At 41.7% G+C, this 27,523-nt stretch overlaps 1 protein-coding gene across 6 annotated transcripts in view; it reads left to right on the forward strand.

The window, feature by feature from the left end:
• The window catches only part of GRID1 (glutamate ionotropic receptor delta type subunit 1), an 845,542-nt gene that overhangs the window by 345,115 nt on the left and 472,904 nt on the right, over window positions 1-27,523 (forward strand). For all 6 annotated transcript variants that reach the window (XM_050958562.1, XM_050958557.1, XM_050958559.1 and 3 more), the window contains exon 3: window positions 6,687-6,971. In XM_050958562.1, the coding sequence (XP_050814519.1) occupies window positions 6,687-6,971 (285 nt within the window). The remainder of the gene's footprint in view (window positions 1-6,686; window positions 6,972-27,523) is intronic.

Genomic DNA, 27,523 nt, shown 5'->3' on the forward strand with positions numbered 1-27,523 from the left:
AGCAAGTTTGAACTCCCTCCTACCCCAACCTGCCATAAGCTAATCTCAATGGGCTGCTAGATTTGAAGCCTAATTCCAAACACTTTAAATGCAACTTCGTTAATCATTTCGTTGCAGAGTGTTGCGCTAGAAGTATTGGGTATATGAAGTGTGGTGGATGTATGCACACTTGCCAGGTTTGAAAGAACTTTCTTAGTAACATGGTAGCAAGTTCTCAACATTCAAATAGACAGATATTATAAAATGCAATTGATTTGTATAGCGTCTCTCTCATAAGCCATATTGCAAATAGCAATAAAGGGAAAGATACTCACAAATTCAAGTGAAAAGGAAAGGTTTAACCTTAAAAAGGGGAAGGTGATGCGATATCCCAGAAGGAATCAGGGAAAGAGTCCAAGATAGATTTGGCAATATAAATAGAAGTGAGATCCAACTACATACTTAAGAACAGAGCAGAGGAGTAGAAGGGAGGTCAAGATTGGAGAGAGAGAGAGAGAGAGAGAGTGAATAACAGTACTTGGATATATTGTTTAGGCTGGCAATGTAGTGGGAGCTAGTTTACTGAAAATTGTGGCAACACGAGCAATTTTTCAATCATATTCTGAAATGAATTGGAAACCAGTAGAAGGGAGATTGGAAGGTGGTGATATGCCTCTGTTTTCTGGAGCAAGATATTAGTCTACTTCCAGTACATAAACTCCCTGAAGTTTAGAGAGTTAAGGATTTAATTGGAGATTGGCCTGAGCCAAACTCCAGAATCCAAAAATCCCTGAGCTTTGGGGAAAATTAGTTCCAAATTCAAACTTTACAGCTTGTACTTTTCTTTAGAAATAAGATGGCAATCCAGAAAGGAATTAGCAGTAGTGATGAAATGAATAGTAAATAGATATTAGAGTCAAGATAAAGAATAATTCTTACATTATTCCAAAAATAATCATAAGCCTCAGCAGATCCACTGACAGGGAAATGTGGTAGGAAAATGTATGTGTAAGATAGAGAATGACTGCAAAATATCTGGACTTCCAAGCTAACATATAGTCTGAATGGAGTGTGATTGTGGAGTTGGAGATGTAGGTCAATGAAGTAGTGAAAAGTTGTGGTATACTGTAGCCAGGACCAAACAGTTAAAATAGAGCAAGAAGAGTTAGAGGTGACAGACAGTGACAGTATCCAAGATAGAAGCCAGAAATGAAATGTCCTAGACAGAGAAGATGGATGGAGAACATGGCCGAGGATAGGGCCTTGAGGTACTCCACTAATGGAGGAGGTGTTAGAAAGATGAAAACTCTCCTTCAGAAATAAAAAGGAGAGCTTATGAAAGCAGAATTCAAAAGAAATTATGGAAGATGCTGCTTGCTCAAGGCACATGAAGACTATAAAGTGATCAATAGTTTTGAAAGCCTCATTAACAGTAAGTAGGAGGATGACAGATCTGTGATCAGAGGCAAAGGTAGGCCAATAAGAATCTAGAAAAAAGATTTCTCTTAGATCTATTGTATACATTATTGTCCTTTAGAAATTATGGCAATAGTGGGTTCATGTTGCCATCAGCTAATCAACTGCGGGAGTCCTGCCCAGTGGTTTGTGGGATGTGAGATCTTCTGTAAAACATGGACCATCAGTGATGAAGGCAATACAGTTAAACTAATACATCTTACTGTTTGTTAATCAGTGAAACCCTGAGGGCAGGTCATTTAAAATATTCTGTTTTTCAGCTGTGGATCTCAAGATTTAAAAAACATTGCTTGATGAAACCTCACAATACCCCTGTGAGGTAGGCAGATGCTATTGTAACAGTCTTAGATGAAGCAGTGAGAAGTACTGGAGCCTAATAGTTAGAGAAGAGGAATGAGGGTCAGGAGTCCTGGATTCTCTTCTCCCCAATACTAGTGAGTCATTGTGTGATCTTGAGCTATTCCCTTAAAATCACATCATCTTGTTTTCCATTTTACAGATAAGCAAACTATCACCCTTTGTAAAGCACGTTGACATCTTCATATGAAAAGCACCAATCATGTGCAAAGCATTTTTAGTATTTTATGTGTGGGTGAGTTACAGAGAGGTTGTGATTTACTCAAGGTCATATAATGAGGTAGCATCTGAACTTTGTGCAAATGAGGATCCATGAGTCCCAATCATGCTCTAACCAGTAGATAGCACTCCCTGCCAATATCAGAGAAAAAAGAATAGAAAATTAACAAATCTCTTCTCATACCACAGCAACAGCTGGGAAGCAGAGGGGAGAGAGGGATCTTGACAAATGTCCCCAAAGTTGCTTTCAGATTTCTTATTATTCTTGGTCATTACTTTGCTTTAAACCACTGTAAGGATGCCTCATGAATGAGAGAGATATTATGTAAAACTGAATTCTGTATTATACCTTCAGAGTTATTCTCTGATGCATACAGACGGATGGTGATGCATTTGTTCTTAATATACTAAATCCTAACAGGATTGTCAGTGTTGTGAAGTTAGTTGAACTCTTTGGACCCTACCATATTGTAATTTACACAGTACAGCAGTGGTCCCCAACCTTTTTTGTCTGGCGGGTGCCAGATGAAGGACCGTGGCAGCGATCGAGCATCTGCTGAAATGCTGCCAAAATTTGGTGGCATTTCGGTGGCGACGCCTCTGGATGACATCACTTGTCATAAGAACATAACATAAGAACGGCCGTACCGGGTCAGACCAAAGGTCCATCTAGCCCAGTATCTGCCTACCGATGGGCCAGTGCCAGGTGCCCCAGAGGGAGTGAACCTGACAGGCAATGATCAAGTGATCTCTTTCCTGCCATCCATCTCCATCCTCTGACAAACAGAGGCTAGGGACACAATTCCTTACTCATCCTGGCTAATAGCCATTTATGGACTTAGCTGCCATGAATTTATCCAGTTCTCTTTTAAATGCTGTTATAGTCCTAGCCTTCACAACCGCCTCAGGTAAGGAGTTCCACAAGTTGACTGTGCGCTGCGTGAAGAACTTCCTTTTATTTGCTTTAAACCTGCTGCCTGTTAATTTCATTTGGTGACCTCTAGTTCTTGTATTATGGGAATAAGTAAGTAACTTTTCCTTATCCACTTTCTCCACTTGTCGGCAGCAAGTGGCATCATCCAGAGGTGTCGCTGCCGAAATGCCGCCGAATTTTGGCTGCATTTTGGCGGATGCTCAACTGCCTGCCAGGATGCAGGCGCATTTAGATGCCCCCGCGGGCCCCATGGCACCTGCAGGCACCACGTTGGGGACCCCTGCAGTAGAGGCTTTCTATGTAGAAAAAAATCAACTGCTTTGTTTCACGTTACACGAACTTTCTATTAAGAAGAGTGTGACTAATACAATGTGAATTCAAATTGCTTAGAGTTCTCCCCCATTTTTTTTGTTGCTCTGATTATACTATTTCAGACTGTAAATGTGGAATATAATGAAATTACAAATGTTTTAGCACTTGTGAAAGCTACAAAATTAACAGCCCTCTATACTGAATTCTTCTACTTAGCCAGTCGATATGAACGATACAGCAGCAGGTCAAAATCCCCCAACCACACACTGCATTATCCATGTGCTCAGGGTATCCTGAGAGATCAGAGGGCTCTGTTTCCACAATCCACTGAATCGCTGTACTCTTAGCTGCCAACAAGGGAGCAGTTAGCGGTTAATGCCAGCTACTGTATGAGGTTATCTTTTATTACATGGATATTTTCCCATTATTAGCAGCTATTCTGACCTTAAAGTCTGAGTCTGAGCTATACTGAGGACTCCTCATTTCACTTAGATCACCAAGCAACAGTGAATGGTAAGAATTTCCTATTGCTTCTGACATAGGTCAAATTTTCCACAGTTGATTGCTTCTATAACTGATTACCTATCTCTGAGCCATGATGTGTCCCACAATGCACACTGTTAGGAAAAGGTTTTGCTTTTCCTCTGGCTACTTTTACAAGTAGAATTGTAGATCCAGGCATATTGTTCTCACCTTAAATGACACCAAAGCTCACTGGTTGGTGATCCCTCCAGGAGTTTGTCTCAGTTGGGCTATTCTCTTTCCTCTGTCTCCCCTTCTTTCTTCCCTGTTCCCTCCCCTACTGTGACTAATTAAATTACCTATGTGACATGTCCCGCTTTCTCTGGCAACTGGCCTGAGAAATCAAATCTGTTACCAAACCTAGGTCTCTTATTTGGCAAGGCAATGCTTCTCTGCTTCTGAATCAGGTCAGCTCCCAGAGGGGGGGAAAACCCAACTATTTTATATAATTATAATTAACACAGAGTAAATTTAGATAATGCAGATGACACATTTATTGTAAGGACCATCAAGGGAATGGTTTTAAAAGCACTTCACCTTTTCACTGTTTGATTAGTTTACTTGCTGAGCATTCCACGTACAGTGAAGTATGTACATCCAATGTCAAAGTGAAATCACTGTTTTCTCTGTGCTTTTTAAAAAGGACCTTCTGTGGAATAGTTAACTGGTTGTGTCAAAAATATATATGGTATGTAATTACCAGTGACTTGTACAAGTCCACTGTTTCTGAGAATTGAGGAAGGCCAATTGGCTGGATCTGGCACATTTGGAGTGTTTTCAAATTTCCCTAAATTCTTTTCCTTCACTTTTTCCAACTCTTTGAACTTTCTGGTTCCACCCAAGACCAAAGTGGTCACACAGAAATAGCACAAGAATCCTGTTTTTGTTGTATAATCAGAGCAGAAAATATTGGAAATACACTGCGTATGTGCAGGCTTCAAAATACAGAACTTTTTTGGGAGAGGGACGGCCAAAGGAGGATATGAGGGAGAGGAGAAGAGTGTCCTTATAATGGACTCTGTTCTGGATTTAAACTCTGGAACTTCTTGTTCAAAATCCAGATCTGATTTTTGTGGCTACTTTCCTCCTGCTTGAATAATGAATATTACAGATTAGAAGTTGTAGTGTATGCAGTTGTTTGAATGTTGTACTATTTGTACTGCACCTCTCCATTTCTAGGGGCCTCCTTTCTGCAGACTGGGGATTGAATGAGGGGCCTCCAGAGCTAAAAGCATGAGTCTACAGCTCAGACTCAAGAGCTGATAGCTGTATTTACCAAATTTCCTCTGTGGATCAGGTGCAGTGTGGACACACTATGCATTGACCAATAGGTTGCATATTTCCTGTGGACAAAGGAAGCTCATCAGCACTTTAGATCCTGGATGACTCCCCATTTACATGACAGGTACTATCTTATAGAGGAAAGTGATGGTGCAATGATTAGGGCAGTAACAGAGGATATGAGATGTGGCTCAGTTCCTTGCTCTGCCCAGGCTTCTTGTGGGACAAATCACTTACTCCATGCCTCAGTTTCCCAGCTGTCAAATGGGAAGAATGGTACTTCCTTACCTCAAAGGCCTGTTGTGAGGATAAATGCATTAAAGAGTGTGTGATGGTCAGATACTATAGTAATGGGGGCTATGTAATTACCTGGGACAGGTGCTGTGGATTGTACTAGGGACCTTTAGAGCTGAAAGCATGGCTCTTTATAGCACTTGGTGCTTCAGCTGGGGGGTGGGTGGGAGGTATAACAGAGTCTTCTGTAAACTGGGCATGGGGTCGGGGTGGGATTGCATAACACAGAGACTTGTAGGTTACAGCGACACTACTCTTTCGTGGAAACTTTACTGTGATCCTTTCTTGTTCTTTCCTATAATCTAAACTAAAAGTAACTTAGACTAAAAGTACATGGTTGTTCTTTATGTATGGAAAAATATAACAGATGTGTCAGTTGCACTTTTCAACAAAATAATAGTTTGCTAAATTGGAGATCCAAGGGCTAGGCTTTACAGCTAACACTGTATGTATGTAGAATTTGTGTGACGCTCTGTTTCAGTAGCAGATGGTTTCAAATTTGCTTTTAAATTGCAGCTGCTCTTCCAGATTTTTTAAAGACAACTTTACAGTGTTAATAAATGCTTAGTCATTTATGCTTTTCCCTTCATTTAAAAACATACTTAGAGAGTCATCTTGGTTAAAAAATGCTCTTTTTTTTGTAAGTTTAAAAATCCTTCAGAACTTAGTATAAACCAAATGCTTGAGACTGAAATCTCTCTTTAGGGCCCCAACATTTTGATCTCTGCAATACACATCAGATGAAGGATGGTTTTGTGGCTAAGGCACTGGACTGGGACTCAGCAGATCTGAGTCCACGTCCTGTCTCAGTCACAGACTTCCTGTATGACCTGAGGCAAGTTGTTTAATCTTTGCCTCTATTTCCCATCTGAAAAATGGAGACATTGTCTCTCTCTCTCTTCCCTCTCTCCCCCCCCCGATCTGTTTCCCCAGCTTAAGTTGTAATAGGGTGACCAGATAGCAATTATGAAAAATTGGGACACTTTTGTACCATCAGGGTGGTGGTATAGTTGCGTATATAAGACAAAACCCCTAATATCTGGATCGTCCTGGTAATGTCCGGATGTCTGCTCACCCTAGATTGTAAGCTTTTTGGTTCAGGAACTGCCTCTGACTGTGTATGTACAGTACCTAGCTCAATGGGGTCTTGCTCTCAGTTGGAGCAATGTGGCATAACTGTAGTATAACTAACCACAGCATGTCCAGCTCTTCAGGGCAGAAATTGTGCCTACCGTGTTGTCTGTAGTGCTTAGCTAGACCAAATGAGATTTTGAACTTGCTCTAACCCTGTTTTCTTCTTCGTTTTCCTCAGCCTGTGACCTGATGACCCTGGGAATCTTAGCCTTAGTGACATCCACTGGTTGTGCCTCAGCCAATGCTTTGCAGTCCCTGACGGATGCCATGCACATCCCACACCTCTTTGTACAGCGCAACTCAGGAGGCTCCCCGCGCACTGCTTGCTACCTAAATCCTAGTCTTGAGGAGGAAGAATATACACTAGCAGCTAGACCACCTGTCCGCCTCAATGATGTTATGCTGAAACTCGTCACCGAACTTCAATGGCAAAAATTCATAGTATTTTATGACAGCGATTATGGTGAGTGCAATGCATCATTTCAGACATACCATGGCGTCTCTCTTATGTTTAGCTGGAAAAGGCTGTGCAGACATTGTTATGGGAAACAGTTGTTTGGGCTTCTTGCAGATTATGAGGAAAATGTTTTGAATGGACATAGATCTGTAGTTTTGAGTGAAATAGTGCTGTGAAAAGTAATTCTCAGGCAGCAAAATTGCTTAGTAACACCCTATCAAGACAGCTGACATTTGAATCATCTTACACCTTTTCAGTAAAATATTAATAAGCTGTTGACATTGATTGGCAGTGTTCATATGGGTATACAATGGAGTACAAGAAGAACTCTACATCAATCCTTTGTAATACGCTTCCTGTCAAAGCTGAGCACAGTTCTCTTTAAAAATTAATTTTCAAAATTTCTATTACTAACTTCTCTATGTGGTTCCCTCCACAATTCTCTGTTTGGAGCATGTATCACAGTGGTACATTTCATGACATTTATAGTAAAGGTTAGAGTTAGCATTTCCTGTGTCTGATCTGAGTTATATATCTGTCAGCAAAATTTTACTCTGGGCTGAAACTTGGGAAACAGAAATCTTAGCTTGAGTGAATTAGGTTTTCCAAAGTCAAAATAAATTAATCTACGTGTTGCTGAACTCTCACATTGCAAAGATAAAAATCTAAGTTTATTATGTTTTGCATTCCAGAGATGAAACTATGGCTCCATTTTTTAAAACTGATATTGTATTCACTGCCATCAGCTTGTGATTTGGTCTCTTTAATAGGGATCAGCAGACTTGTTCTGCCTGATTTTAACCACCTGCAAGCATTTGTGTTTGGAGTTTGACTTGCACAATTTTTATTTTGTGCCTTAATATGGAAAGAGTGTGGGAGGAGTGGGGAAGAGAGATGGGAAATAAGGAGAGGGAAAGAGAAATTTTGTAGTGGTAAACTGTATTAGAGCTATATGGTATACTGTAGTGTGTCCACTTACACCAGCAGAGCTTTCTTGTTCTATTCCTACTACACAGCACAAGCTTCCTTTTAGCTAGCTGGGAAAAACACAGCTTTTTATTTAATTTAAAAGGAATCATTCTTGGTAAAAAAATAAAAATGGGTTTAAATTTAGATTTATGTTTGAAAAGGTTTCTGAGCTCAGGCTAGTTTTGCAAATCCTGGGAACTGCCCCCAAAAAAACATTTGTGAGGAAGGTTCACCCATTTCTAAAGGAACAGCTGCTGCTGATTTTGTTCAGAAATTCAATCTAGAGCTCCAAAGCAGTATCAGTTCTATAGAAATGTCTTAGGGGTGGATTCAATATACAGATTTACATTATACTTCTGAACTTAGATGATCTGTCGGGTAAAAAAAACCAAAGGCCCAATCCTGCAGGCCTTACTTGACCAAACTTTCTTTGATTCCTTGTCCTATATACAATATATTTGGCCATATCTCTCTTGAAAGAGCTGAAATACAATGTACTAGGTGCAGGGCCGGCTCCAGGCACCAGCTTATCAAGCAGGTGCTTGGAGCAGCATCTCAGGAGCTTCCGCTGAATTGCCATAGATCGCGATCGTTTTATTTTTTATTTATTTATTTATTTTTTTGCTGCTTGGGGCAGCCAAACCCCTGGAGCCGGCCCTGACTAGGTGAATGGCTTCTATTCTCAATTACTATGCAGCAAAATATTTGGATTGCAGAAGGTAAGGTTACTTGAGCGTTTATTTCCATACCCTCAAAATATCTTGCAAATATCACTTCATGGTTAATCTCTCTTGTTGCCCTAATCTTAAGACACAGTTTGTAACCCAGCAAATTTGCAAGGGATAGGGCTGCTCAGGTCAGGAATCTGCAGGGAGGACAGTCCAAAATCTTCAGGATCCCTGGCCCCAACCACACCACAGATAATCTTGCACACATTCCACCAGCAACCCCTTCTCCTGGTAGCAAGACTCGTTATTGAGCTATGCTACCACTGATTTCAGTACTATGGTTATGTTCCATTGTCTTTCTCTGTAAGGAATTAATATCTCAGTGCCTAACTGTGGTACCCTTACTGACATTGAATAATATCTTGTTCTAGAAGTAAGTTACATGGTGTAAGATACTGTTCGGTATGATTAAGATTATTATCTGGCCCTCAGTTGGGGAGGTAGTACTCTTCAGAGAAGCACTGCTGTTGGGTAGCAATTGCCACGGACTTCAAGCCTGTTTCCAAGGGAAGCATGTTTCATAATACATAATTCCCCTCTCTCTTCCTATGGGTGCTCATTACTCCTTTATACCTGGAATCTCTGATACCCAGTACTCCATACACAAAGGCTAATGTGGGTTCAGGGGAACCCTGCTTCTCTCCTTCACTTTGTCCTCATTGTCCATTTGCGCAGGTGTTTGTTCGCTTCCAGACATGCAGAGAGACGGGAGCATCTGGGTCAGTCGTTGCCATCTTCGGGGGGGGAAATATTCTATGCATGACTGCACGACTTGGGAGAAATGAGCAAATGTGTGAAGTTTGTTTTTCCCCAAACTAAATACTGTACTTTCTTGAGACTAATATTCATATATTCTGAAGTAAATAACACACACTTTTAGAGACTTCCATAAATGATTCTGTAAGTTTAAACTTAGCATTCAGGAGTACATGACATTAAATTAATATTACAATGTAACATCAGCCAATGTGAAGAAATTGGAAGTACCGTATATACTCATTCATAAGCTGATTTTTTTAGTAAAAAAGGGAAGCACTAGAGAAGGGGGTCGGCTTATGAATGGGTATAGAGAGGGAGAGGTAGGACACAACCCTTCCCCCAAACAGAGGGAGCAGCGAGAAACAGCACAGCCAGAAGGGAAGAGACGGGGCCAGAGTGTCTCTGCTTCTGGCCACGCTGCTTTCCCCACAGCCTCCAAAGCAGCTGCAGCTCCAGGGCTGGCAGGCTGCAGCTGTGCTGCTCAGTCCTGCCCCCCAGAGCAGGCTGTGGCTGTGCTGCCTGGGCGCCGGAGCATTCTGCAGTCGCGCTGCCTGGTCTGGCCTGCCGGAGCAGGCTGCGGCCGTGCTGCCCAGCCTGCCAGAACAGCTCCAGCCAGGCCAGAGACATTGTCCCCAGTTAAGGTGGGAAGGGATGGAATGGGGAGAGTGTGGGGGTCTGGGGCTAAGGATGGGGTCATGTGGGGGGTGGTCACAGGGGTTACTTATCTGACCCCCAGCTTCTCCCCCCTCCCTCCCCAAAAAATATTTCCCCACCAGTTGCCATCCCCGCTCGTCAGAGTAAGCAGCTGGTGTGCCAGGACACTTTGTTTACTTGGGTTTACCTCCGTGCCTGCGGACGCTCGAAGTAAACAAACCATCTTGGCCCACCAGTAGCTTATCCTCATGGCCCAAGAGCCAAAGTTTGCTGACCCCTGAATTATAGGGTCGCCTTTTGAATGGGTTATTAAAATTTTCCATTTTTTACTTATCCATCTTCGAGGGGTAAGGGGTTGGCTTATAAACAAACCGGCTTATGATCAAGTATATACGATAATAGTTGAGAGTAAATCCAGTCACCTTTTCTATCTTTGTATTGCTTTATTCCTCCCCACCAGTGTGAAATCCGGAAAGAGGGTGGTCATTAAATTTGGATTTTTGTGTGTCTTTCTAATGCAGGGTAGGCAACCTATGGCACGTGTGCTGAAAGCGGCACACAAGCTAATTTTCAGTGGCACTCGCACTGCCCGGGTCCTGACCACAGTCCAGGGGGCTCTGCATTTTAATTTCATTTTAAATGAAGTTTCTTAAACATTTTAAAAACCTTATTTACTTTATAATATATAACTAAACTATTGTTGTATGTAGACTTACAGAAAGATCTTCTAAAAACATTAAAATGTATTATTTGCACACGAAACCTTAAATCAGAGTGAATAAATGAAGACTCGGCACACAACTTCTGAAAGGTTGCCGACTCCTGTTCTAATGCATCAACTTGATACTAGATGTGGTAAACTTTCTTGGGAATGTGTTTCTCTGCACTCGAAAATTCCATTTTTGCCATCTCTGTGTTCAGCGGAAACAGTTTTGTGTTACTGTGATTCACTGCAATGTATCTCAGTGAACCACCTCCACAAATACAGGGAGCCACCTCTCTGCGGCATCTTCAGAGCAGTGTATGGCATCCCATGAGCTGCTATAAACTGCACCAGCTGGATTTGGTTCCCACATGTTAGCTGAAGATTGTGCTTTTCTTTCTATCTCTTCTCCTGTATGCTCCTGGTTGTCTCTGTCATGCTCCCTGCACAGGGAGGTGGAGAGAAAGGAAGAGTAGGAGCCAGTTCCAGGCTTGCTTGAAACCCCCTTATGCTGGAGGCATACTCAGCTGGGGAGTTATGACGGGTTTCCACTGCCTTCACTCTACAGAAAAAAATGAAACCGAGCACACCAGAAAATCTGGTACAGGAGGATTTGTGTGTGTGGGGGGGTGGGGGGGAGAGGGGGTGGTAGATAGGGATTGTTTTTTTAAGATACCAGTAGGTATTTGCTGGGAAAGGGAGGTGGGAGAAAGTCTATGGACATGTAGTTGCTAACTTAGTTGGCAGGAAATTACACGGAGAAACTAAAAACTGACTGCCACACACCTAATATTGGCTCCTCTGCCATCTGCTTAGTTTCTCACCAGACCTGTGCTTTTGCACTTTCAGCTGACTGACTTCCCAGCTCAGCAGTCCTGATTTGACTTTTGAGTAAGGGACTGACAGTGAGGATGCATGTCACTTGGAGAACATGTCCTTATGATGTTTACAGCATTAGGCTGTAATGTTTACAGCATTAGGCATTTGTGATTGATTCCAGTAAACAGTCCTCATCTATGCAGCATTTGGAAATCATAAATTTTCCCTGAATTAATATTTTTCATTTATCCAACTGTAAAACCAACTAGACTCTGCATGTCATCCTCCTAGAAACAGTCAGATTTTCTAAGGACAAAATAATGTTGTCAAGGAATCTTGCATAATTAAAACAAAACCTTTGTTTATAATCTCATGGAGAACTTAAAGCTGAAGTCTGTTTACATATTGATTGTCTTCCCCATCACACACTCTTTGCATTGATCGTGACCAAAAATAATCTAATATAAAATTGACATGGCAAATGTGTACACCTGGCAAGTCAAATGTTTGCCTTTACCTCAACAGGACTCTTACAGAGCTGTGGCTAGGATGAAACATGGCTTGTTTGACATTTTTGGCACAAACTTTAGAGAGAGAAATTTCTATGCACAAACTTTGCAGAGTGCAAGATGTTCCTTTTTGGTAGAATGCCCCAAAATCATATTTTTAAACTTGACATGAAATGGAAAGATAGGAGTGAACCTAGCAACTAGAAAGAGAAATTGCTAAGTAGAAAAGGCAAAAGCCTGGTTCAATTTGTGATATTCAGGCTGTGTTGAAACTGGAGCTTTTAAATTTTGCCATTTTTGTGGGGAAGAAATGAGTAATAGCCTCTTTTATTGTAGTGAAGGGACCTTTCAAAGACCTCCATCTTGAAGATTGAGACATAAAACCTTTTCTCAATGATACAACATTCTTCTACTGGGTCATACTGATGAAGAAAAGATCAATTGGCATGTCTCCATATAGTTTTTGTACATTTGTGGAAGGAACATGGGGGGTTCATGTTTTCTCCATAGATAATGTTTTTTATGACTCTGCTAACCCCTACTTTTAATGGTACTTGTGCATAAGAAGTGTGTCGTTTCAGAAGAGGCAGTGAGAACTAGAAAAGCTGCATTTGCTGCAGCCACGTGCGCATAAAAAAGAAGAAAAGAGGGGCAAACAGAGTAGAATGTGCACATGCTATTCCTCATTGATACCAGTGGGAGTTGTGCCTGCAGAGCTAGGTACGAAAATTGGTGCACTATGTTTACAATAGCTTAATAAGAAAACTAAATTAAGTCTCTTCACAGTCCAAGCATCTGGAGTGTGGCTGAGCAGTCTGAGCATAGGTGTGGAAGTGACAGTGTAAATTCTAGCCCTAGCTCTGCCACTTCCTTGCTCAGTTCTCTCAGGAAGGGCATTCAATCTCTGCATGCTTTAGTTTCCCTGTCTGTAAAATAGGTTTCAAAAAACCTCAAAATTCTTCCTCACAGGGAGGTTGAGACTTAACTAGTATTTGAAATTCACTTTGAGGCCCTCAGGGGAAAGGTGCTATAGAACTATAAAGTATTAATTGGCAATAATCTAATTATAACCAGATGCATTTACCCAAGGAACCATGGTCATATTAAGCGGACACATTTTTTAGGATGATTTTTAGAAGACCAAGATTAATGACTGTAATTGGGTTTAATTTATGAAAAAATGGTGTCTGCATTAAGCATGTTAGTGGTTCTCCTACTGTGATCTGTGGAGTTGCTATCTCAATGGAAAAATCTGCAGTAGGAATAAAAGGTGATCATGGCATGTTGGAACACTCCAGTTTCATAGGTCACTGTGTTTGGATTGTATTCTAGGCTGCTTTGTATGCTTGCAAGCAGGGCCAGTGCAAGGATGTTTCGCACCCTAGGCGAAACTTCCACGTTGCGCCCTCCCACCCCGTGCCTCCACTCTGAGGCACTCCCCCCCACGGCATCTTCTGCCCTGAGGCACCCTTCCCCCTGCTCCAGCTCACCCCTGCTCTGTGCACGAGCTCCCCAAGCATGCTGTGGCTGTTTCACTTCTCCCGCCTCCCAGGCTTGCGGTGCCTAAGTTGATTGGTGCCGCAAGCCTGGGAGGCGGGAGAAGTGAAACAGCCATGGCGTGTTCGGGGAGGAGGCGGGGCAGGGGTGAGCTGGGGCGGGGAGTTCCCCTGCGTGCCGCCCTCCCCATCACTTGCTGCAGGCGGCCCTCCCCGTGCTCCCCTGCCCCAGCTCCCTCCGCCTAAATGCCAATGGCGACCGGGGCGGCTGAGATCCGGCCGCCGCGGTCGCTGCTGGAGAAAATGGCACCCCTCAAATGCAAGTGCCATAGACGACCGCATAGGTTGCCTAAATGGTTGCACCAGCCCTGCCTGCAAGAAATTTGCTAGCAAGTCTATTTTGTTTGCTTTTTGTTTCGTGGGTTTTACTGGTGTAGATTCATCAATGATCAAAGTGGCTGATACCAAAGTTGGCGGGGTAGCGAGCACAGAGGAGAACCTAACCAAACTATGAGATGACCTCAAGGGGTTCGAGCAGTGGGATGCATGCAATAAGGGGAGATTTGGCACTAATCAATGTGAGCAAGAGCAGATGAACAGTGCTGTAACTGCCACAGAAAAGTACTGTCACTGGGTGGGAAAGTGGCAGCCAATGGAGTGTCTTCCTAAATATAGAGTGCAGGATTGGGTCTACATGCTGCACTGCCACTACACCACTGATTGACCAACCACCTTTAATGTATACTAAATATAACTGAGAAGAATCTGCTTGGCTGTGGGGAATACAGTCATTCTGTTTCCCAAGAGATGAGTAATAATTGTGTTTTTAGGTTAGTCTTATGATTGGAAAACATTTCTCTCTTGTGCTGTGGTTTCATCTTAAGATCTCTACATTTCTATACACAAACACATTCAAGCAAAACAATTACTCATTTAGGGCCTGAAATTGCCACTGTGCCGCCACTACTCATGTAAAAGAGGGCTGCAGTACTTGGCTCTTAATTCTGTGTGCCAAAAGAGTGACTAATACAGCAGACTGGAAAATGGCAATTATTTTCTATGAACATTTTCAAAAGGAACATGTATGTGCATGCACACATTTTTCTAAAATGTTCATGGACCAAAAATTGTGTGTGGTGTGTTTTGAAACGGGGCAAGAGGAAGTTTTCTGAAAAAATGGGAGAAAATTTTGGAAAATTCAAAAAAGCAACCTTTTTTGTTTTGGAAAAAAAATTGGACAAATATTAACTTTTTTTCATAGGAAAAATTCAGCCCACTCTAGCAACTATGTGCCAACTTCCCTCTATGAAAATTATTCCTCCATCAAGGATTGGAAACTAATTGACTTTCCATTTACTAAGTGCCTTTGGAATTCTTTTGAGGTGGGTCAGATTTACCTCCCTCATGAAAGAGGAACATAATTTTCAACCCTTAGTTCCAGCTCTAGGGGATCCATTGTAGGCCAGAGCCTGCTGCCATTGGCTCTCAGGACTGCTGCTGTCTCACTGTGTAAGTAGAGTTAGAAGAAACCATAGCAGACTCTGAATCTTACAGTTGTTAGTTTCCACCCAGGTGAAGGGAAATGAAAACGTAGCAGAACCCAGCCTTATTCCCTAGCTGTGGAGCCGGAATCCCATGGAAACTCCACAGGGCCACCCCCTTACACAGGGGCAAGGTGAAGTGGAAGCAAGGCTTGCTGGCACTGTCAGCTCCTGTGATGACTGAGGGTCATGATAGCCTGCCAGTGCGTGATCCTCATTAATGGCAGGATTCTCCAGGCTCTGCTCCACATACCCCTCGGTTCAGTGGACAAAGGAATCTGCACTGGACAGTGGGCCGATGGATCCACTGATCCCCACCTCAAACTGCTGTACTCACCCTGCGGCCACCCACACCAGTGGATAAATTGCTCCTTCTGAGCTGTGACCTGTCTCCACTGATTGTGGTACTGTCCGCACTGACAGCTCTGCCATTCCAGAAGCTGATTCGTACTCAGTGGGCTTCTTAACAAAAGAACCGCCTTTTTCCCCATTCTCTCAGCGTAGTGTGACTCCCAGGTGCACTCACCTTTTCCGATGCACTACATGCTGGGCCCGCTTGGGTGGTACCCCATCTTTGGGGCTCACAGTACAGGACCCAGGGCCCATATGGGACCCATATTGCTGGCCGTATCCACCATCGATGGCCTTATATCAATCCACCCTATCCTCCCGCCCCCCCACCCCCACACCCGGCTGACACCTTTGCTTGGTAGCTTGGTGTTCTGTTTAGCTGGTTTGTGAGGAAGAGAGAGATGTATCATCCTTAGGCAAATTGAGAGATTTTCACCAAGGTGATTAACAATACTTTCATTTGCCTATTTTAGTTTCTTCTCTCGAGGAGCGGAACTCTTGATCTATGGGTCCTTAAACAAAGTGAACTATTTTTTTATTATTGTCTTTACTTCCTAGGTGGATCCTATTTTGGGATAAAGAGAGGAGAATAACTTTTCTTCTACTTTGAGGGCCAGAAGGAATCAGTGGTTATTAATCATTCAAGGTATATCTGTTATATATCCCACACACTATGAACCGCTCCTTGTCCTCCACTGCTGCATTTGAACTTAACTGAGATACTATGGACAATGGTGCCTGGGCTAAATTTTCAGGCTGTGCCAGTCCATGGCTCTAAAATGCAATACAATTGTGCAACTTTTCATGATGCGAGGAACTTCTATAAATAATTTCTCTATTTGCAATACACTCTACCCTATGCTGGGTTCTTGCAGCTCATGGTAGGTGGGGCTGGAGTAAGTCCTATGTGGAACTCAGGAAAGAGCTGTTTCTTGGAATTAACCCTCCTTCCTACACACACCTACATAAAAACATGGATTGGCCAAAATGGGGATGTACTTATGCCAGAATGCTGGAGAAGAGCACTGCTTGGTCTTTTGCCTTTAGCTGACAAAAGGTGTGGTATGGCTCCTCCTGCACCCTCTTCATTCTCACCCTTTGTCCTGTGCTTGTGATGAGATTCTTCAGTCTAATGGGCCCCCCTTTTCTTTGCTGTGTCTAAGCTCAGCACAAAGCTGCATGTTTCCTGGCCTCTGTCAGTGTTTTTCTCTGGTGGAGGACTAACAGTCAGCCTGGGAATATCCCCTTCCCTCCACTCCTCTTCCCCCACCCATGCCAAGGTATCAAAGGAACTCAAAACGTTTTCCCTCTTCCCTTTCTGATGACATGAACCCCTGCCATGAGCACATCTGAGTGGACACACTGCATGGGTAGCACTATTAGTCTTTATCTTCTCCAAGAAGGGGACAAGATTGGGCTGTCCTTTCAGGACAAAGTTCATGGAATGCCAGTGTGCAAGGTAATAGACCTATAAGTGCTAAAGTGACCTTAAATATGTTGAATGCACATTAAGTATACACTTTTCCCATCCCAGTGTTGAGATTTATATATGTAACTCATTGGCATTTTTATTCTCATCATGCACTATAAATACACACACACAGATGGGGATGCTACCTGTGTACATGCAGAACTGCAACTTTATTAGACAGAATTAAATTTTTCTTAACACTCAGGAACCAGGAAATTACAATGTTAATTACCTTCAAATGTAAAATCATAATAAAGTTGATTCTGAAAAGACAGGTGGAAGTTTCAAATAACTTGCATTGCAGTGATCTGCATGTGATTTAAAAATGTAAAACAATTCTATATAACAACAATTTAAAAACAACTAGAGCTGTCGGAAAGCTTTGCAATGAAAATGTAAGAATTTTTGGGCTTTGTATCAAGATTAAAAAAAGGAAAAACTTGTCTCCACCCTAAAAGAGAATGGAAAAGGGTCAAAAATGGATCATTATAAATAATGTTTTTGTGTTGCAGCTAGCACCCCTTGTCATGAATCAGGACTCCATTGTGTTAGGCGTTGCGCAAATGACATCTGCAAGCAAAGGAGGATTTTGCAAAGGAGGATTGTCGAAAAAAGTTAATAAATCTGGCTATGTGGAGCAAGGAGGGAAATGAATTCCAGTCAGGGAATTCTGCTTCCATTTATATTGAGAGTGCCAACCTGAAATTTTTTGCTGTTTTGCAATTCAGTCAGCATGGTGCAGGGAGAGACTGCCTCTGGTAATTGGACCCCAAACCATCTACACTTGTATAGGTTAAGATCAGAACCTTGAACTCCAGCCAGAACCTTCCAGAAGCTAGTACAGCTGTTGGAGTTATGGGTTGCTGGTGATTATATGCTTATATGAAACACTATGCCACAAACTTGATCTTAAATGCTTTTAGGAGCTTCTATGACTCCTATAGTGTCTGAGCACCTTGGAATCTTTTTAACACATCACCCCTGTGAAGTAGGGAAGTGCTATTATCCTCATTTCCTCATGAACTGAGGATAATAGCAGCTGAGACTTCTCATAGGCTAAGTGACATAAATGATCTGGAAAAAGGGCTAAACAGTGAGGTTGGTGGTAACATTTGTAGATGCTCCAAAATTACTCAGGAAAGTTGAGTCCAAAGCGCACACTGAAGAATTACAAAGGATTTTCAGAAGATTGGATGACTGGGGAACCATGGCAGATTAAATTAATTGTTGATAAATGCAAAGTAATGTGCACTGGAATACATAATCCCAACTATACATACACAATGATGAGGTCTAAATTAGTTGCTACCACTCAAGAAAGATCTTGGAGTCATTGTGGAGAGTTCTCCGAAAACATCCGCTTACTGTGCAGTGGCAGTCAAAAATGACGACATTGGGCACCATTAGGAAAGGGATAGATAGTAAGACAGAAAATATCATAATGCTACTATATAAATCTATGATATGCCCACACCTTGAATGTTGTATACAGTTCTCATTGCCCCATCTCAAGAAAGATTATATTCGAATTGGAAAAAGTACAGAGAAAGGCAACAAAAATGCTTAGGGGTATGGAACAGCTTCCAGATGAGGAGAGATGGAAAAAGATTAGGACTTTTCAGCCTGAAAAAGAGAGAACTAAATGGAGGGGATATGATAAAAGTCTATAAAATAGGTGATGTGGAGAAAGTGAATAAGGAGTTATTTACTCCTTCATGTAACACAAAAACCAGGGATCATCCAGTGAAATTAATAGGCAGCAGGTTTAAAATGAATATAAGGAAGTACTTCTTCACACAACACAGTCAACCTGTAGAATTCATTGACAGGTGATATTGTGAAGCCAAAAGGATTACTGAGTTCAAAAATAGAATTAGATTGGTCCATCAATGGATATTACACAAGATGGTCCATTCTCTGGGTGTCCCTATACTTCTTCCTGCCAGATGCTGGAACTGGATGATGGGGTATGGATTGATCACTCAGTAATTGCCCTGTACATTCTCTCCGAAGCATCAGGCATTGGCCACTGCTGGAAGACGAGATACTGGGCTAGTTGGACCATTGGTCTGATCCATTCTTATTACTTGCTTCAAGCTCATCTTTTGCAGAGCAGGGATTTGAACCTAGATTTCCCAAGTCCTCAGCTACTGTCCTAAATAGCCGTAGCTACTGGACCATCCTTTTTTTCAAAATCATATAACACTCTTACTGACCAACTATGTGCCTCAAACCGTAGCTACTGGACCATCCTTTTTTTCAAAAAAATAAAATAAAATAAAAAAGATGGTCCAGTAGCTATGGCTATTTAGGATAGTAGCTGAGGACTTATTATTTTATTAGCAGTTGGAAGCTTAAACAGAAGTTTCAAATTGGCATTAATGTTTCAAGCAGAAGTGTGTTGTCCATGACGGGGCAGAATCTTCTTAAAATAAATTATTTCAGGCTCTGTATAGGAGAACTAGAAATATTAGACTGAAGCTGTTTGTAAAAGTGTGTGTGGGTCAGGGAGCTTCACAATGTTGATGCTCCAAAGTTAGAGCCCCTGAAATGCAAGCTGGATGACTGAGTTTCAGTGGAGGGTGATCTAATATTCATCCTATAATTATAACATTAGTTTAAACTGAAGCAATGCATTTTTTCATATGAAATGAGTAAATGGGTTTAGTTTAATTGCTGGGAAAAAGTTAAGCACAAAGAAATCCTTTGGATACAGGAGATACTATTTTTGTTATCATCTATCTCCATTTGGTAATGAAGGGCTAGATTACCCCTTTCTACAGAAAACACATTGAGTTGGGAGAGGAGCTTGGTAGGGAGGTGGGGTAGAGAGAGGGAGGAACATTGGCAGGTACCCTTTCACAAGAGTTTCCTTTAAACAATTCCCTCTGATGGGGACCCAGATTTCTGGAGCCTGTGGTGCATCCCAGCCCACCAAAGATATGCAGGAAAAAGAACAATCTGCACAGATGCCCCTTGGCTGCAATCCCTCTCCCATTCAGCAATAGGAGTTGCACATCTTGTGGCCAGATTACTGTCCTGCTGTGCAGTAGCAGACTTGGGAAGTGGGGACCTAGAGAGTGCTAATTCATCTCTGAGCTATATTACGGCTGGCCTGAATTTCACTTATTCCTGGTGCCACGGAGAGCAGCATCTCCCCTGACTAACCTTCTGCCATTCTTGGCTTGTCCACCAAAAGTTGGTAGAACTCTACCACTGACAGAATTCCATTGGAAGGTCATCTGTGCAGGGTGAAGGGGTGGAGGAAGTGTACTGTGGCCAGAACAGTCCTCTTCTATTATACATAGAAAGATCTGTGTAAAGAGTCCACTTGGCCCCAATTTATTAATCTCCAGTGTGTATTGGGCTGTGCCCTGATGGCTTCATTCAGTCCTTTCACAGGCTATACTCTTGCTGAAGTCAATAGCAGTTTTAATTATGCAAAGTCTGCAGGATTTGGCCAATTGTTTTTACTAGTCAACATCAAACATTAATGTACATTGGAGTTAAATTCTAGTCTAGCATCCAAAAAAACTATATTGTAACAGCAGGAGAACTTTGTAAAGGAAAAGTGTAAGCTCCCATCAGAACCAATACTGTACTTCTCCTTTATCATCTTCAATCCTACAAATGATGGAATCTTGGAAGAAAAGAGCCCTGTATCCTCTGTTTATATTCCAGGTAGAATTATGAATCCTCCTCCTTTGGACAAGTAAGTAGAGGTTCAATCAGAGCAATATACCCAGAAACTTATGCAGTATGAGCATCAGCACATGACTGGTTTCAGAGTGGTAGCTGTGTTAGTCTGTATGAGCAAAAATGGGGAGTCCTTGATAGTCTCTAAGGTGCCACAAGCACATGACTGGATATTCTGTGAGGCACTTTCAGTGCGAGAGAAATCCTGCTGGCTGATTGCGCAGTAGCGTGTGTTTTATTGCTACATTACGTTAAAACCATCTTGTTCAATGTTAATGGTGTGCAGTTTTTCTTCCTCTGGATGGCAGCTTATGAGTTCACCAGACTCTTGTGAAAACCGCAGATAGTTCCCCTCAGACAAACAGTTGTGTTTAAGGTGCATCTCCTGTCACGTTAGCCATCCGTATGTGCTAGATGACTGTGTGCCATACCTTCCTAACATCCCCTTTACACAAAGTGCTAAGATGGTTGTTCATCTCTTCCCCAGCCCTCCACCTTGTGCACCTGAGAAGGTGTAGGCAGGATTTAGCTCTAATTAAATAAAACAATAGATCATAATATTAATACAACATTGTGTGCATTGCTAATAGCAATACCGGTAGAGAAAAGAAATAGGAAAAACAGGGGGTGATGCAGCGAAAACATGGAAGTCAGAGAAAGATGGACATTTGAAATGCGCTTTCATTGGTTGATTACTAGAATTTTAGGGCTGTCAATCGCAGTTAACTCACACAATTAACTCAAATTAATTGCAATTAAAAAAATTAATTGATTAATTGCACTGTTAAAAAATAGAATACTCATTGACATATTTAAATATTTTTGGATGTTTTTCTACATTTTCAAATATATTGATTTCAGTTACAACACAAAGTACAAAAGGTACATACTCACTTTATTTTTTGATTACAGATATTTACTCTGTAAAAATCATATTTTTCAATTCACCTCATACAAATGCCATAGTGCAATCTTTTTATCATGAAAGTGAAACTTACAAATGTAGGGTTTTTTGTTACATAAACTGAACTCAAAACCAAAACAATGTAAAACTTTAAAGCCTGCAGGTCCACTCAGTCCTACTTCTTATTCAGCTGATTGCAAAGAGAAACAAGTTTGTTTATATTTATGGGAGATAATGCTGCCCACTTCTTAATTACAATGTCACCTGAAAGTGAGAACAGGTGTTTACATGGCACTGTTGTAGTTGGTGTTGCAAGATATTTATGTGCCAGATGTACTAAAGATTCATCTGCCTCTTCATGCTTCAGCCATCATTCCAGAGGACATGCTTCCATGCTGATGACGCTCGTTAAAAAAATAATGCATTAATTAAATTTGTAACTGAACTTCTTGAGGGAGAATTGCATGTCTCCTGCTCTGTTTTAGCCACATTCTGCCATATATTTAATGTTATAGGAGTCTCTGATGATGACCCAGCTCGCATTTTCGTTTTAAGAACACTTTCACTGCAAATTTGACAAAATGCAAAGACGACACCAATGTGAAATGTCTAAAGATAGCTACAGCACTCTACCCAAAATTTAAGAATCTGAAGTGCCTTCCAAAATCTGAGAGGGCTGAGGTGTGGAGCATGTTTTCAAAAGTCTTAAAAGAGCTTTGGATTGCTTTGGATGGCTATTGAGCAGAACCCATTATCAACATGGATGCACATCCTCTGGAATGGTTGTTGAAGCATGAAGGGACATATAAATATTTAGTTCATCTGGCATTTAAATATCTTGCAACGCCTGCTACAACAGTGCCATGCAAATGCCTGTTTTCACTTCCAGAAACAGGGAGCATTATCTTCTGCAAATGTAAACAAACTTGTTGGTCTGAGCAATTGACTGAACAAGAAGTAGGACCAATAAAACTTCTAGGCTCTAAAGTTTTACATTGTTTTATTTTTGAATGCAGGTTTTTTGTACATAATTCTACATTTGTAAGTTGAACTTTAATGATAGAGATTGCACTACAGTACTTGTGTTAGGTGAATTGAAAAATACTATTTCTTTTGTTTTTTACAGTGCAAATATTTGTTATAAAAATATTATAAAGTGAAGACTGTACACTTTGTATTCTGTGTTGTAATTGAAATAAATATATTTGAAAATACAGAAAACATCCAAAATATTTAAATAAATGGTATTCTATTGTTTAACAGCACAATTATTCGTGATTACTTTTTTTTAATAGCGCGATTAATTTTTTTAATCTCTTTAGAGCCCTACTAGAATTGACTGAAAAACTGATAGTGATTTTAGCCTTTCTCTGTGATCTTGGTATGTTTGAAAGCAGATTGCAGTTTGTTGAATTTATTCAACTAATTATTTTAGTGAAATTCTTATTTTACTCAGTGACTTGGTCATGAACAGCCTGCTCTGAGAAGTTAGTATTTCTTTGAAATTGTCCATCATATCCTCTTGTTTCTGTTCTTTGATTGAATGAATAACTCTCTTGCAGTCAGGAAGAAGAAGCCACAGGGAACTTTGATCCCTTAAGGGAGAGGAAGTATTTAAACTGGATTAGGAAACTGTAGAAAACATTCAGTTGATATCTTTGTGGGCTCTGAGCCTTGCTTGAGTTATCTTTCTTAGCAAAGTTTAGCTACCATTTGATTAATTGGCAGAGTTCAGCTGTTTAAATTTTATTTTTCTATTGTGTTGACAGAAGGTAGTTTTATGAGCATGCATGGCCCTAGCTGTGATGCAGGTGACCAGATCCTTGTCTGGCTCCTTTTATTTACCTCTGTGTTAGGGCTCCAGTGGGAAATTTGTGAGTTTTGTTCTCCTATTCTCCCAAGCAGTGAGCCCTTGCCACATACTGCAAAATACATCATTTTTGGTGTGAATACTGATGAGTGAGAAGTTACAGTGAACGATCTACGAGGACTTGACTCACTGCCATGAATATGAAGAGAACTCAAACTTGATACTTCTGATATTCATGGACTTCAAATACAAACGAGGAGCAAGAATGGCCTAAACAAGTTGATTTAAAAAAATTGAGTCAACAGTAACTCCTCACTTAACATTTGTAGTTACCTTCCTGAAAAATGCAACTTTAAGTGAAACAACGTTAAACAAATCCAATTGTCCCATAAGATTTAATGTAAATGCAGGGGGTTAGGTTCCAAGGAAATTTTTTGGGGGCAGACAAAAGACATTATACTGTATACTGTACAGTACTGTACTGTGGTTAGGAAGTGCCTCTGGCTTACCCCACACAGGCACAGCCCGCTGCAGGCCAGGACGCTAGGAAGCACCTTTGCAGCAGCAACGGCAGCCTCCCCAGAGAACAGGCTTGGATTTTGCCAGGAATGCTCCAGGCCTGCCTCTTCCTGTCCCCGCTCCACTCCAGGCCCACCTCTTCCCACCCTTACTCCACCTCCTCTCCGGAGTACGCCACATCCCTCCCCCCCAAGTCCTAAGTGCCGCTAAACAGCTGTGTGATGCTTAGGACGTTCTGGGAGGGAGGGGGAGGAGCAGAGACACAGTACTTCCCCGCTTCTCCTTCTCCCTCCCAGTGCTTCCCCCACCACCAAACAGCTATTTAGCGGCACTTAGGATTTTCTGGGAGGGAGGGGAAGGGGGAGAAGTGGAGATGCAGGGCTTCATTGCTCCTCACCCTCCCTCCCAGCACTTCATGCTTAGGACTTCCTGGGAGGAAGGGGCAAGAGTGGGGAAGCCCTGCATCTCCACTCCTCCCCTTCCCTCCCAGAAAGTCCTAAGCACTGCCAAACAATTGTTTGGTGGTGAGGGAAGCACTGGGAGGGAGGGGGAGGAGGTGGAGAAGCAGAACTTGTGCAATGCTCCCTTGTAAAATCGCTGCTCTTCCACAGAATCTCACAAGCAGGCAGCCAAACAACGTTATAAGGGAGCATTGCACAACTTTAAACAAGCATGTTCCCTAATTGAGCAGGGACTTAACATTGAAACAATGTTAAGTGCAACAACATTAAATGAGGAGTTACTGTATATTCATACAAATGTTGTTTTTCGGTATATACGGTTCTTTGGTTTACATACCTGGTAAGGCTGAATGTCCAAATATATGGAATATGATCTCAAAGTGCACAGAAATATAAATGGCAGGCAGTAGAGTTAAAACCAGAACTCTCAATCTTCTGGTTCCCAATTCAGTGCTCCTTCCCCTAGATTACAAGATATACAGTCACACATGCTCTCCTGTCTTGGTGGAATAGGCAGCCTGATTCAGCCAAAGCAGAATGGTCTGCAAAATCCAGTAAATTTGCCAAGTGTGAATGGGAGCAAAAAAACCCATAAAGGGGATTTAAAATACTATACAAGGAGTTGAACTGGAGCAGCAGCAGAAACTGTGTATAGTGCTTCTCTTTCCTTGGGAGCCCATAAGAACCCCTGCAAGTAAATCCCAGCATTAATTAGAGGTATGTTGGGTACCAGGACAGGACCAAGGAGCAACTGTTCTATTCATTGTGTTCCCCTGCATAAATGCTGTCTTTTATGATAAGATTCCATGGAGAAGTAAATTTTCCTAGAAGCTATACACACTTTGCAGCCACATCATCCTCACCACATCAGGAAAGGAGAAGTGGTCTGTGCCCCATGATAGAAGAGGAGCCTGAACTGGAAAGGGGCTGACTCTCTCCCCAGGATCTGCAGGGTTGAAAGCGCAAGTGACCCAAAGATCCCTGGTTTCCACCAGTTCAAAGGGCCGTGCCTTCTGCTCCGTCTTTGGGCTGATAAACCCTATTCCATAGTAAGGAGTACTCAGTGGGAATTCTGTAATATTCACTTCTCCACTCTTTCAGAGACCTGCAGGTTTCACAATAGGGCTCCAAGTTATTTTGCAAAAGTTGTTCCACAAGGCAAGGTTTCAAAAGTATCTCTTATGGCCACCAGTCTTAAGATCCCAAGATGCATGCATCTCCCTGTATAGGAAGATCCAGTCAGGTTTCCCAGCACTGATTTGTGGATGTGGGATCTGCTGTAGTGCTTCCTGATTAGATTGTCTGGTCATAGTTTGTATTAAGTTTCCATCTATAAGTGGTTTCTATTCTAAATAGGTTCTTATATCACTTTCATCACCATAGCATCTGAGCATCCAATAATAATTAATAAAGGATTGATGTTATAAATGTTAGACATGACTAACTATGCATTACAGATGGTTATAATAGCGTCAAAAGAAGCTATTACAGATGTTTGACCTTTGGGCTCTTAATTTGTCTTGCTACGTACACTAGCACCTTATTAGAAAGATGGGAGCAAAATGAGTTGAGTGACACAGTGCACCGCAAATGGTGGCAGTGCTACAACAGGAACTTTGCCTCAGTGTCAGGAGAAGCTAACGGAGTCAGCATATCCCCCTCACCTGTGATGAGGGGTATCATTTCGGAGGAATATTCTCTGTGATGGAACATTTGCCCTTACATTTTATCATTAAACCTTTCCCCCTCTTTATCCCCTGTGTTCAGTTTCTTACTGTGCTTGTTTGATTTAACCCTGCAAGCCACCTATAAATCTATTTTAAGCAAACACATCACCACCCTGTAATTATTGTCAGCCTGGATTTCCCTAAATGTTTCCTCAGGTGAAGTTACAAGCATATAGTTCTGAGAGCATGGTGAAGTGTTTCACTTGCATAAGTTTTGGATAACTTCACAGTTTTTCCCACCATGCCAGAGGGGAGCTAAACATTGAGTTTCTCTGCTCTTCCTGCTCCTCCCCTCACCATCTTCCTAACCCTACATTCATAGAAAATGAGGATCTTTAATGCTCATAGTAAGGCACGTGCTCCCTGCTCAAAGTGGGGATAACTATTCCTCCCGAATCCCGATTGTTCTTTAGTGGAGAAGTGATCAGGGAAAGAGACATTTTCAATACTGTAGTCCCACCCAACATCATCTCCCGGACTGGGGTTCATAATGGTATTCAGAGACACTCCCTCCTCTGGCCATGTAAGCCTTTTAAAATTTCTCCCTGGAGCAGCAGTTATGCTCAGTGCATTCATCCAGTGTCACCTCGCTAGTGGGCTGTGAGGAATCTGCAATCTCTCCTATGGGAGGGCTCTTTCTTAGCAAGTAGCAATACTTTTGCTATCTTGGACAGTATAATGTAACCATTTCACTACTGATCTTGCCTAGCATCTTCTAGGCTGTGACAGAAGAAAGTAGTGGCATTTCTTTGAATTCTGACATTTCAAAGGTGATGCACCCAGGTGTGATTTTTGCCTGAAAAGAGCAGTGAGAAGATTAGCTCATCAATAATCTTGTAAATCTAAAATGTTTTGGTTTTCTAGAGTGAGCGTTTAAGCTACTCAGTGCCTCTTAGAGCTTTTTGCTACAGAAATCATTTCAGTCTTTTAGAACACACTGCTAACAGGAAAAATTCATTAACCGTAAATGAAAGTGTCGAGCGAAAAGTACGAAGTTAGTGGGATTTGTCTGCCTGTCTTTATGGGCTTAACTGACGTAATAAAGATGATAAAGGGACTTAATTTCACCTACTCAGCAACTTCAATGCAGGACATAAAAAAATAAACAAACAGGAAGGATTAATAAAGCTAGCAGTGTTGCAGGGTTTTTTGTATTAGATTAAGATTTATTTTATTTTGTTTGCACCACTGCAGATTAAAGTAATTTAAATCAGTTTGGTTTAAATTAAAAAAAAATTGTAAAAGAGGAAAACTATGTAACCATTTCTTCCAGTGAGACTTTGTTCCCTGATCATACAAGCAATCGATACATGTGAGTAATTTTAAGTAGCCTCCTTGAACTCAGCGCATAAGTGGGTGATTGCAGGATTACGTTTGAGGTTGTCTGGCTTGATCTGAAATCATGAAGATGGGTTCAAAGTTCTGATGCAGCCATAAAATA

Source organism: Gopherus flavomarginatus, chromosome 6 (assembly GCF_025201925.1).
Source record: "Gopherus flavomarginatus isolate rGopFla2 chromosome 6, rGopFla2.mat.asm, whole genome shotgun sequence".
Classification (NCBI taxonomy): Eukaryota; Metazoa; Chordata; order Testudines; family Testudinidae; genus Gopherus; species Gopherus flavomarginatus.